We start from the raw sequence: 13,082 nt of genomic DNA, 5'->3' as shown, positions 1-13,082 counted from the left end.
AAAAGTATTTTAAGAATGTTAATCTTTTTGGCAGCTTCTTTGTAAGCAAACAGATACAATTTGCAGATATATTAGGTAGATTCATGTAATTTTTTTCCCATAGATGATAATTCCACTCCTAAAATATGTTAGAGGAGAACATCTTTCTCCAGACCACTGGCTCGATCTCTTTCGTCTTCTGGGTCTTCCCCGGGGCACTACTCTTCAGGGTTTGCTATTTGGAGATCTGCTTAAAGTGACTGATGCCATTATAGAAAAAGCCACAGAACTTAAGGTATGAATAATGACATGTAAAGTTATTGTATTTTTATTCTGATATTTGTTTATCTAGTGTTCTTTTGTAAATGCAACGGTGTCTTTCCATAGAATATTTTGTTCTGCATGCATATTTATATTTTTATCTTAATATAGAAATGTAATTTGTCTTTGATTCTTGAAGAAAAAGTATTACCACAGGGCCTGTAGTTTTAAATGAAATGTATTTCTGCCTTTAAATAGGATTTGAATTGTCGGGCTCAAGGTGAGGTTACAATCAGAGAAGCATTACGTGAACTTGAACTCTGGGGAGTTGGGGCTGTCTTTACATTAACAGATTATGAAGATAGCCAAGGCAAGACTGTCATGCTTATTAAAGACTGGAAAGACATTGTCAACCAAGTTGGAGATCATCGCTGTCTTCTACAGTCCCTCAGAGACTCTCCGTATTACAAAGGTTTTGAAGATAAAGTGTCCATTTGGGAAAAAAAACTTGCTGAGTTGGATGAGTTTTTGCAAAATTTAAACCTAATACAGAGGAAATGGGTCTATTTAGAACCCATATTTGGCCGTGGAGCTCTGCCCAAAGATCATGCACGGTTTACCAGAGTTGATGAAGATTTTAGGTTAGTGATATGGAACCTAATATATTTTCTGTACCATCTTTGAACTATGTGCTACAATGTTATTAATAGTGGAAATATGAGGAACAACTGTTCCAAAGAAGTTATTAAATTATGCTGGAGATATGTTGATGTAAATTCTGAAATGTTTCATCATAGATTTTTAAAACTGAGTTATAAATTAGATACTTATACAACTCATGTCTGCTTTAATTTTTAATTAAACAGCTGCAAATGTATAATATTCAGACTAAAACTATAATGGTAACTTTATGAATTATTCCTTTTTTTTTTTCTTTCTATCAAGATCTGTTTTGTCGGATATCAAAAGGGATAATAGAATAACTTCACTGAATGCCCGGGCAGGAACAAGAAATACCTTAATTGCCATACTTGATCAGCTTCAGAGATGTCAGAGGTCTTTGAATGAGTTTTTAGAGGTACAACTGAAATTAATATAGTTTTCTATAAAGAAAGTCAATAAGTTTGAATTAAAAAAAATAAACAATAAAAAAAAATTCTTTTTATTCAGGAAAAGCGCTCAGCATTTCCAAGATTCTATTTCATTGGAGATGATGACTTATTAGAAATTTTAGGACAATCCACAAATCCTTCGGTTATCCAGACTCATCTTAAGAAACTTTTTGCTGGTAATGCATTAGTTTTCATTTGGGAATTACATTTATTCAGAAATAAGTATATTTAAAGCTAAATTTTCTGTTGCAGATTTTTTTTTTCTCCCTTTCTGCTACTAGACATGGGAGAATTAATGTTTAAGACTAACAATATCTGACTTCATTTCATTTTCTGATTAATAGGCATTCATAGTGTGAGCTTTGATGAAGAATTTAAACACATAGTTGCCATGAAGTCAGTAGAAGGAGAAACTGTGCCACTTAGGAATAAAGTTCTTCTGTCCAATGATGTGGAGGTAAAAAAAATCATATCCAAATATATTTCCAAAAAGTTTTGAGAAAATAATTTGCAATGTACCTAAAGTTTTTTCATCTTTTTGACAGGTGTGGCTAAACAGTCTGGCTTTGGAGATGAAGGAAACTCTGAAGAAGATGTTAATTGATTGTGTTGATGCTGGAAAAAAATCAGAAGGTTCCATCAATCCACTGCTGTTTCCTTCCCAGGTTGTAGATGATTCAGTAGCACCGCTGTGTAGTTTTAAATACACCAAATGAGTTACTTTTAAAGGCTCACAAAGTATACATATGAATTTGCAAGAAAGCTCCAGACAAATCCCAGAAAAATCCTCCTTATATATTTTAGAGAAATTCTTTAAAATGTTTATTTTCTTGTAATTCTTATGTAAACATTAAAAGTACTGAGGTATTTTACATGCCGCCTGATATTACATAAAATGTATTTAATATGATGCAAATCTTAATCTTAGCTGGTAGACAGTAATGGATGTGGGGCTGCTAAAACTTTGTTACATTAAAAAAAAAAAAGACACTTTTTGAATGTGATTAATCTATATATTTCCCCTGTAAACAGAAATAGTGAACAGAAATAGTAATAAAGATAAAATTGATTTTTGCAATCTGAACCAGTAGCACAAATGGCGTAGTTAAATTTACAAATCTTCAAGTTGGTATAATTGGTGGAATTTTTTGATCCAGCTCTTTCTGGTTCCAAATTTGACTGAATCTTCATAGCTCTAACGGTACTTTTTCAGTGAATTTAGATTACTTAAAACATAAGGGGTATATAGAAATCAGAATACAAAATGCTATGTTAGCAGGTCAGTAGTAGAAAAAGTCAAAGATGTGATCAGAGCTCTTCGGCTGCAGACTCAGTGTGCCTAAAATGTTTCTGTATTACACATCTGTTAATAAGAAAAGATGCTTCTAACAGTTTTGGTACCACATGTGGTAGAACAGCTAACATATTTGCTGTATTGGACTGCATTATAAGTTTTTGCTCAATGTTATTAGTTTTTAAAAGATGGCTGTATTTGTTTTTAAGTGCTTAGCAAATGTTTGATGTCATTTACATTTACAGTAAAATAATTTAAACATTGATAACATTTTCTTAATGACCAATTGTAAATGATTCTTTTCTTTTATCTTCCGTATTTTTAAAATGTAACTTGAACTTCTGTCTTTTTTTTAAGATTCTTTCCTTGGCAGAACAAATTCAGTTCACCAAAGATGTTGAAAATGCTATCAAAAACCATAACCTGCAACAGTTAGAATTAGAACTGATGGCTAAACTGGAACATTACACTAGCATTGATACTAGTATGGAAGATACTGGCAGTACAGGTACAAAAATGAGCTCTAATATGTAAGACCTCAGAATGATTTTGTAACTGTATAGTATTTAACATTCTCTTTGTTTAAGTAGGAAATTACAAATTAGCTACCTACTATTATCAACATTAGTGTATTTAATGTTTCAGTGAATAACTGACTTTTATTTAGGTTAAAAAACTGTCTTGGAGAGCTTATACATTTGGAAACATATGTAATTCATATATCTACAAAATAAATGAATATGTATGTATCACCACATAGTTTTATATAAAATTACTATAACTGTATATGGAGAAATCCTCCTCTTTCCCTTCTCCCTTTATTCTTAGTTAAAATCTCCAGAACATTTACAGTATGATTTCAGACCCTCATCACATCAGTTAAGAATTTGTGCCTCACTTATCAAATGGATATAGCTGTAAACACGTTTGGAATAATGGCTGTAAACACGTTTAGAATAATTTGTTTCTGGAAAAACCTCTATCTCACTCTCTTGAAAGTAGGGGCAGATAACATCACATGCATTAGGCTAGTTGCCCATCTTTCCAATGGCTGAAATTACATGATGGCTTGCTACCTCTGTCAGGATCTCATTTTATGCTGATTAGTAAATATATATAATTGAAACAAAATTTCAGTAAAATCAAATGATAATAGAAAGCAACCCAGTGAATGTCAGAATTGCTAACATTGTGATTTTTTAATTTTTTTTATTGTATGCAGAATCAGGAATTCTTGAGCTCAAGCTTAAAGCTTTGATTCTTGATATTATTCATAACATTGATTTGGTGAAGCAGCTAAATCAAGCTCAGATTCACAGTGCTGAAGACTGGGCTTGGAAGAAACAGTTGAGATTTTATATGAAAGACCAAAAATGTTATGTTCAGATGGTAGATGCTGAACTTCAGTACACTTATGAATATCAGGTATGCTATTTTTAATTTGTGCTTGGTGGCTTTTAAATATGTATCAAACTCTTTTTCATTCTTCACATGCTGCTAGTTGCCTTCCAACCATTGCTGTTGTTTTCCAAATTTGTTGTATCCTTTTTGTTCTATTTCACAGAAAATATTAAAAAGTAGGATACTTATTTTTAGTTCTTGATTTTCATAATGTAAATGTAAAGGTTGTATGGAAAGCAGCTACAATATGGATACATAGTACTTTCTAATATGGATACAGATTGATCTGATTTCAGTGCTTTTTTCATTTCTTTTAAAGGTTTTTTTTTTGTAATTCTAAAAAAAGGGAGATTTCATTTTTTTGAACAAATTCGTATACTTAAAGAGATAATAATCTTAGTCATTGCTTTATATATATTTTTTATCTTTTTAAATTTATTAATTTATGAATGCAAGTAATGAAATTATATTTTAACTAATTTTTGTGTACTAAACCATATAAATTATTTTGTTTCTGCAGGGTAATTCCCCTAAACTTGTTTATACACCTTTGACAGATAAGTGTTACCTAACTCTTACTCAGGCTATGAAGATGGGCCTTGGAGGAAATCCCTATGGTCCAGCTGGCACTGGCAAGACTGAATCAGTAAAGGCCTTAGGTGGACTTCTTGGAAGACAAGTATTAGTCTTTAACTGTGATGAGGTGTGCATGGTTCCTCATAATTTTTCTTAAAAAATTCAAGAATATCTTTTCACATACTTCATAGAGAAGTGTTACATTCTAAAAATAGTCTTAATAATTTTTCAGATTCCCTTTGATAGTTTCTTAGACATTCGTGGTTATTTAAAGTAATGTATTTTTTTTAATAGGTAGGAAGATAGTCTTCTATTACTTCCTTGTTATTTTTATTTCTTTTTAATTTTAAGGGCATTGATGTGAAGTCGATGGGACGCATATTTGTGGGCTTAGTGAAATGTGGAGCCTGGGGCTGTTTTGATGAATTTAATAGACTTGAGGAAGCTGTGTTGTCTGCAGTGTCCATGCAGATTCAGACTATTCAACATGCTTTGAAGAAACATAGTTCTTCATGTGAATTACTTGGCAAAAAGGTACGACAAAATGGACTTAAGGTTTTCTTACACAAATAGTACTGAAAGAACTGGATCTCTACCAGTTTTAAGAATGGCTATTGTAACTAAACACAGTACACTTCCCAATATTTTCAAATGACGATATACTATTACTCTTGTGTTTCTAATTCCAGATTGAAATGGATCATAATTCTGGAATTTTTATCACTATGAATCCTGCTGGAAAAGATTATGGAGGAAGACAAAAACTGCCTGATAACCTCAAACAACTTTTTAGGCCAGTTGCTATGACTCATCCAGACAATGAACTTATTGCAGAAGTGATTTTGTATTCAGAAGGCTTTAAGTATGCTAAAACACTTGGTGGAAAATTAGTGGCTATTTTCAATCTAGCAAGGTAAGCATATTTAAAAATAAAATTCTTAGCATGTTTCTGTTTTGTGGATGGTAACATTGATCCTTGTGGTTATCTCACATTTTTTCTCTATGTAGTATTTGCCATGTACTTTTTGTTAATTTTCTGAAATATTGTATGAATTGAAAATTGCACAGAGCTATGTGTTGGAAACCAAACTAGCCATAAAACAGTAGGTTTGGAATTGTCTGAACTTTTACTTTCAGTAAAAAAAAAAAAGACTAATTTAAAATATGTTAAAAATAAAAACATTGCAATATATTGGAAGCTTCGGGTATGAACATAGGTGGAATGCAGTTAAAATCTCAAGGTGGCAAAGTACTGCACCTCTGTTAGCCTCATTAAGTATGAATGTAAGCATGTGACTGTGTGATTAAACGTGTATTTTGACTCCCAAAGTAGTTTAAATGGAAATGGAATTTGATTATAGATATGCCAGATAAATGAACACAGTTATAAACTGTCAGAGGTTTTAGTCAAATTCACTAGGGATGATGATATAAATATTAGCTGTTGAATATGAAAATTTTATAGTATCATTGCTTATACCTCTGAAATGCATTATGCATGCTACTACACAAACTCTTCTGCTTTTGTTTTGCCCCAAACCATATTGTAAGCTGAAAAAAAAAAAACCTGGCAATGTTGCCTAAAATTTATTTCAACACAGTTGAAGAGTTCAACAGGTCGTTTTTTTTTTTTTTTTTCTTTTTTTTTTTTCCATTTAGGGAGCTTTTAACACCACAGCAGCACTATGATTGGGGTTTACGAGCATTAAAGACTGTTCTGAGAGGCTGTGGCAGTCTTCTTCGTCAGCTGAAGAGAAGTGCAGAAAAGCAAGAAAGTAAGATTGATTATGTCAAACCTTTGATTGTTTAGAGTACTGTACAGATATCATTCTTTACATTATCTTCAGCAGAGTTTTGAGAAGCCATACTTTGGATTAGAGACTACTTAGCAAAGAAAAAGTTGTCCAAGAATAGCCCTTTGTCAGTCTGAGACTGACAAAGAGACTGATGTTATATTCTGGATTGAGTTTTTATTTTATAGGAATATAGGTAGAGGAATTTATTTATGTTTCTAAATGATTTTCAAAGACTATTGTTTTCACTTTGCTTAGTCCTGGTGTGTAGATCCTCTGATGCTGTCATTCATCAATCATCAGACCATTTTGATTCACTTGAAGTTGGCTAAAATTATCACTGCTGTGGGTTAACCCAGCAGGCAGCTAAGTATCACACAGCTGTTCACTCACTCCTTGCCCTCCCAGTGGGATGAGAGAGAGAACTGGGGGAATAAAAAAAACATAGAACTCTTGGGTTGAGATAAAAACTATTTAGTAACATAGAAAAGGAAGAGGGAAATAATAGTAATGATAATGATCTGTTGCCTATTTATCTGTGTGTCGATCTATCTACATTAACTCTATCCCAGCTGAAACCAGGACAGTCACATGATAAAAGATAAGGACCATGTTAAACACAGATTGGTAGGCAGAAGTAAACATAAGAACAGATACAAAGGACAGACACTATTAGATTAGACTGGAGCACTAGATATTTTTTAAATTATTCTTAATATTTTCTTCCAGTTTAGATTTTAAATGTGTGGGAATTAAGAGCAGGGTAGATGAGCATTTACATCTTTAGTGAACAAGAAGCAGTAGTTGATGTCCTGAACAGCAGATGTCTGTCCAGATGATACTGTTAGTTGTTAGAGACAGCCTTGGTTTACAAATCTGGGCATTGCAAATATTTTGGCAATGGTAAACGATTTGTAACTGAGTTATGTTTGGATCCATCAAAGCATTGCCAACAATATGTTTTACAATGTGATCCTATCAGTGTTCCTTTCTATGACTTTTTTGGCTTCATGTTTAGATATGTGAAACTTCCTGAAATTTGATCAGTCTTGTTTAAATGGTAACTTCCAGTAATCCTTGTGGTAGACTAGATAGATGGATCAAGCTTATGATTTTGACCCAGATTTTTTTTTGTTTATGTGCATGTGTGTATCCCTTAGTTTGAGATACCTAAGATATTTCTACTAGATGCAATTTCTTGTTTCTTTATATTTTCTTGTATTGTTCAGTCTGACTTGTCAAAATCTTGGCCATGCTCTTAAATGTTGCTGAAATTTTGTACTACTTGCTTTGCTTTCTGAAGCAAGTTCCTTAATGTAAACATTTTCTCTCTTTATGATTTATCGTGTTATTTAGAAAAATAGCCTATAGGAACATTTACATTTAAAGCACTGCTCAGGATGAAGAAGCTTAAGCATTTTGCAAATCTTGGAAGGATATACTAATTCTCAGGCTCTAGAACATCTGGGGAAAAAGATGCAGAGGAAGGCGTGTTAGAGAATAGAGACTTTCTGTCCTTTGGGTTGAATTCAGGCTACAGTGCATTGTCATTTGGGGCAATGACTGTCACCAGTGGTTCTTAATCCCACTCTCTGAAAAATTTCATGTTTTACATGAGAAAATGTTTTGATTAAAAAAAACAAAAAATAGGGATCAGAACCCTGTGCCTTTCCCATTAGGAATATTTTTATTTTTTGGCAGCATAAAACTTCCTTTTGTCTGTTTTTCTTCTAGTCCCAAAGCACTTAACATTGCCATGGTACTTCAGATTCAAGATGAGCTATGGAGAGTGTTCCTCTTCTGCAGTATTTGTAGTTATTTAGGACATGCACGAGAGGTTAGACTTCTAACTGCCTCTGGCAGAAAAGGATTCAGTTCCTTCATTTCTTACACAAGTGCTTTGTAAAGAAAATTATTATACTGCTACTCTTAGTCCTGCTTTATCATTATGCTAGTATTTACGATGTCCAGCATAACTATCTGTATATATTATAACTGTCTGTAATAGAATTCACCTGTCAGTATGTATGATGGTTAGTCACTTGTCTAACTTCCAGGCAGAGTGTTAGAAAGACTGGATTGTAGACTCCCTTACAATTCCACTTCGAATCTCTTACAATATGGATTCAAGCACTGATACATTCTGAGCTAAAAACAAAAAACAACAAAAAACAAACAAAACCAACAAAAAAAACAAAACAAAAAAAACAAAATCAGAACACAAATTAATCTGGCTTCTTTGTTTTTACTTCCAGTTAATGAAAGTCATTTGGTGGTTCAAGCTTTGCGGCTTAATACCATGTCAAAGCTTACGTTTGCAGACTGTGCACGATTTGATGCACTGGTTAAAGATGTCTTCCCTGGCATTGACTTCAAAGATGTGGAATATGCCAAATTAACTACAGCTTTACAGGAAGCCTTTGAAGAGGCACGCTTGGAAATTATAAACACTCAGGTAAACACTGACTAGAATAGCAAAACAAAATGAGTTGTTCTTAATTAGGACTAGTTGATAATACTTTTGACTCATTTCCTTCTACTTTTGAGTGAAATATTTTATAAAAAAGTGGAAAAAAAACCCTAAATGTTAGATTATGATTGTTCTTATAAAAACAGGTGTGTGTGGTGGAAACATGGGAGGTTGATCGTGTAATTGAATGAAAAATTTGCAAGAAGGCTCAAGATGTGAGCATGTGATACACAGTTTTTTTTGAGCTGGGTACAAATTCCTCTAAATGTTTTGGACAGTGAAAGAATTAATATGTAAGCATTTACTTTTATCGAGCAATTCTGTGTCTCAGGCATATTCATATATTTTTTGAGCTAAAGTTTTTTGACTCAACATTCATGATTTTTTCAGTAAAAATCAGTGTCCAGAGATGACTGATTTCTTTGTTTTAGTAACTCAGTGAAATGCTTCTAATATACAAAATAAGTTTCTTGCTACTCTTTCGTATCTGAATTTTAACTGTTCTTCTAAATGCCTGTTATTTCATAATTATAGAAACAAGAGTACTGCATGCAAACTAGATTGGAAAAGCATGAAAAAAGAGAACATGATTGATTTAGTTCCATAACTTCACCTATCCTTTGTTTCTTTTTATTATGTAGGTCAAGAAAGCTTTGGAATTGTATGAACAACTACGTCAAAGAATGGGTGTAGTTATTGTAGGTCCTAGTGGTGCAGGGAAGTCAACGCTTTGGCAGATGTTAAAGGCAGCACTTGGTAAAACTGGCAAAGTAGTGAAACAGTACACTATGAATCCCAAAGCAATGCCTCGTCATCAGTTGCTTGGCCATATTGACATGGATACCAGAGAATGGTCTGATGGTGTGCTTACAAATAGTGCTCGGCAAGTAGTACGAGAACCCCAAGGTACGTTTAGGAGAGATTAGATGTACTGTTTTGTTTAATTTACTGACATTGCTTATTTTCAGTTTAAATTTTTACAAAATGTTGTTATTAGTTTGTGGCTAGCATAAGGTAAATAAAACTTCTGGTGCAAGTGATATTGAAGAACACCGATTGGCACTTTCCAGCTTTTCTGTACTTAAGAAAACAAAAGCAGACATCAGAAGATAAAACATGAAGAATGTCCCTAAAGAGCTTATATTAAAGTTATAATGCAGGAAGAGTAAGAAATAGTGTTCAATTAGTTCAGGAATTATATCCTTTAAGTGTTTTTCTTGAGTTTGATATTTTATAATTTATAATTTTACATTTATAATTTATAATTGTGTCTGTAAAATAGATACTACTTCTTGGATAATTTGTGATGGTGATATTGATCCTGAATGGATTGAATCCTTGAATTCTGTTTTGGACGACAATAGATTGTTGACTATGCCTAGTGGAGAAAGAATTCAATTTGGCTCAAATGTCAACTTTATTTTTGAAACTCATGACCTTAGCTGTGCATCTCCTGCTACAATATCTCGAATGGGAATGATCTTTCTGAGGTAAGTCAGAGAGTATTATCATTTCTTAAACGATGTAAATCTTCCTAAGTTTTCTAGAAAGGTGGTCTAAACTGTGCAGAGTGGTTGAATTATTTGAGCACACTTGAAAAGCAAATCACTGAGAGAATCTAGCTAAGTTTTATGTGTCTTCAAAGCTGTCTTACCTTACATTAATCTTTTGGCTAATGTATTTCCTATTTTTTCAGACACATACTGCATTATTTTGTGTATGACCACTAGAGCCAAAATATTGATTAAAAATTCTTATGCAAAAGTCACTGGACATTTTGTAGAATTTTGTTCCATTTTAACTTATTTGTGAGAAGATATGGAAATCTTCTGTTAATTTGAATCTTGTTTTCTTTTGCTTTGGCTTAGTGATGAAGATACAGATCTTAATTCTCTGATAAAATCTTGGCTAAGAAGTCAGCCTGAAGAATGCAGATACAACCTTGAAAATTGGATTGGGGACTACTTTGAAAAGGCTTTAAACTGGGTTGTCAAGCAGGTTGGTAATTGAACATGTGATCACTTTTCAGCTTATATTAAGGTGATACATTTTTCTATTTTAACACTGAAAATATTTGTATTAATTTAAATAAAAAGAAATCACAATACTTTTTTGATAACTGTTCTTTTCAATAAGAGTAATACTGGAACCATTCTACTCAGGGAGAGTTTCTAAAACTTGATTGCTCTATTTAAAGTTTTGAAACATCTACTACAAATCTCCGCTGCTGTGGCCAATAAACTAATATTGGAACACCTGCATTACCTCCCCTTTGGGAAGGTGCCCCACAAATGATCACTTTGTGTTTTTAATGCTATTTCCCCTCTTGTTTCTTTCACCCATGGATATTTTCCTACTTTTGAAGTATCTTCATCTGGATGCTAAAGAAAGGCATAACACTGGTCTTGAATGTCATCCTTTGGTGGTAAAGAGCAAAATTCATAAATAATCTAGAGATTCCTAGTGTATACTTACATTGGTTTCTTACCAATTCTCAGGATACTCAAGAAAAGTTCTGATTGCTAAATTACATCAATTCATAATTAAACATGGAATTAAATACAAGTTTAAGACTTTCAAATCAATGTTTTAAGATAATTTCTCATCAAGTGGGAGAGCCAAACAATACACTGCTAGCAATACATTGCATTTATTATTAGGCATATGATTAAATATACTCTGACTTGCAATTTACAGAATGACTTTGTGGTAGAAACAAGTTTAGTTGGAACTGTGATGAATGGACTTTCTCACCTTCGTGGCTGTACTGACCGAGGACAGTTTATCGTTAACTTGCTGCGGGGTCTTGGTGGCAATCTTAATATGAGTTCACGACTAGAATTTGCAAAGCAGGTAATCTTTTTCATCACGTTCATAAAACATTTCTCAGTACATTTAGAAGGTGATTTTTTCCCTCTTCTGTCAATGAAGATTCACAGTAGTAGAATATCTGTGCTCTTATTTATTTGCAGTCTGTGCAGCGTATAGGGAAGTAGTGAAAGTAGCTTAGAAGTAGATAAATGTTTCACGTGTCCCTGATACACTGCTAGGTTCATCCAGCCCAGGCAGCAGTTCTTTTGTACTGCATCAAGTGATACAGAACAGCCTCTGTTCATACTGTTCTATGCAACTAATCTACAGTGAATGTTTTGTGTTTACTACATCTCTAACACATTTATTTTTTGTGTTCAAAATGTGTGGAATAATAGCACTGTACAGGCTTTGAACCTCACCAGAAAAGTGTTCTTTGAAGTTTTGAAGTTATGTATTTTATATTCTGGGGTGTGGTTTTATCTTTGTGTAAATACTTGAAGACACAAAGATAAGAGAACAGTGCTGGAAAACTAAGTGGCCTACTTGTTCACAGTACCTGCGTAAGGCTGTCTCTGGAGAGAGTTATCTCCATAGTCACCCTTGGGTTTTCTGTTGAAGAGAAAAAAATAGTTCCTTCCAAAAGACGGTCTGGAGCTATAACGTATTCAGGGTAGATGGTCAAGGATCAAACTCAACTTCTGGATATTAGCCATTGATGAAGAGGAATGAGTTACGTTGCCATTTTGTTAATGTTGTCTAATATTTAAAAAGTTTATATAAAGGTGTACTAAATGCAATTTATTTCTTATTCTTTGATTTTTTTTTTTGAGTTTAATTCTTTATATTTCTAAAAAAATATATTATGTGGAAGAGTAATACATTACTGTTCAATTCAGGACTTCATCATAAAGCATATGTATAACATGATCACATTTGGTTTCTAAGGAAGCTGCAAAATTATAAAATGGAGGAATTGCTTCTTTTTACAAAGTTACTCTGAACATTCTTTATACATAATTAAAATAGAAGGCCTTGCCATTAGGGATATGGATTTAACCGATACTTTATTATTTTTTTTTAAAGGTCTTCACTTGGGCACAAGAATCTCCACCAGATCCAAGGAGGCCCCTGGACACATATTATGACGTGGACAGTGGACAGTTAATGTTATATCGGCTGAAGAAACCTGAAAATCTAACAGCTGACAACTTCAGTAATCTGCAAACACTTCCTGTCATCCAAACCCCTGACATGCAGAGAGGCTTAGATTACTTTAGACCCTGGCTAGACTTTAACAATAAGGAACCATTTCTTCTTGTGGGTCCTGAAGGATGTGGAAAGGGGTAAAAAACCACATTTGCTATTTTAAGCGAAACATACTT

The 13,082-nt window shown here is 33.2% G+C and overlaps 1 protein-coding gene across 1 annotated transcript in view; it reads left to right on the top strand.

Moving 5' to 3' along the window:
• Nucleotides 1–13,082, top strand: part of DYNC2H1 (dynein cytoplasmic 2 heavy chain 1) — a 52,783-nt gene that overhangs the window by 13,354 nt on the left and 26,347 nt on the right. Inside the window, exons 8-25 of the mRNA XM_010729080.2 lie at nt 104–274; nt 499–881; nt 1,186–1,318; nt 1,411–1,528; nt 1,697–1,809; nt 1,898–2,017; nt 3,004–3,154; nt 3,869–4,071; nt 4,568–4,750; nt 4,975–5,157; nt 5,313–5,536; nt 6,283–6,398; nt 8,672–8,871; nt 9,528–9,792; nt 10,169–10,376; nt 10,755–10,884; nt 11,584–11,739; nt 12,784–13,043. Coding sequence (XP_010727382.1) covers nt 104–274; nt 499–881; nt 1,186–1,318; nt 1,411–1,528; nt 1,697–1,809; nt 1,898–2,017; nt 3,004–3,154; nt 3,869–4,071; nt 4,568–4,750; nt 4,975–5,157; nt 5,313–5,536; nt 6,283–6,398; nt 8,672–8,871; nt 9,528–9,792; nt 10,169–10,376; nt 10,755–10,884; nt 11,584–11,739; nt 12,784–13,043 — 3,317 coding nt within the window. The remainder of the gene's footprint in view (nt 1–103; nt 275–498; nt 882–1,185; nt 1,319–1,410; nt 1,529–1,696; nt 1,810–1,897; nt 2,018–3,003; nt 3,155–3,868; nt 4,072–4,567; nt 4,751–4,974; nt 5,158–5,312; nt 5,537–6,282; nt 6,399–8,671; nt 8,872–9,527; nt 9,793–10,168; nt 10,377–10,754; nt 10,885–11,583; nt 11,740–12,783; nt 13,044–13,082) is intronic.

Source organism: Meleagris gallopavo, chromosome 1 (genome assembly GCF_000146605.3).
Source record: "Meleagris gallopavo isolate NT-WF06-2002-E0010 breed Aviagen turkey brand Nicholas breeding stock chromosome 1, Turkey_5.1, whole genome shotgun sequence".
Classification (NCBI taxonomy): domain Eukaryota; kingdom Metazoa; phylum Chordata; class Aves; order Galliformes; family Phasianidae; genus Meleagris; species Meleagris gallopavo.
Note: the sequence above shows the minus strand (reverse complement) of the source record. Positions and strands in the feature narration are given on the sequence as shown.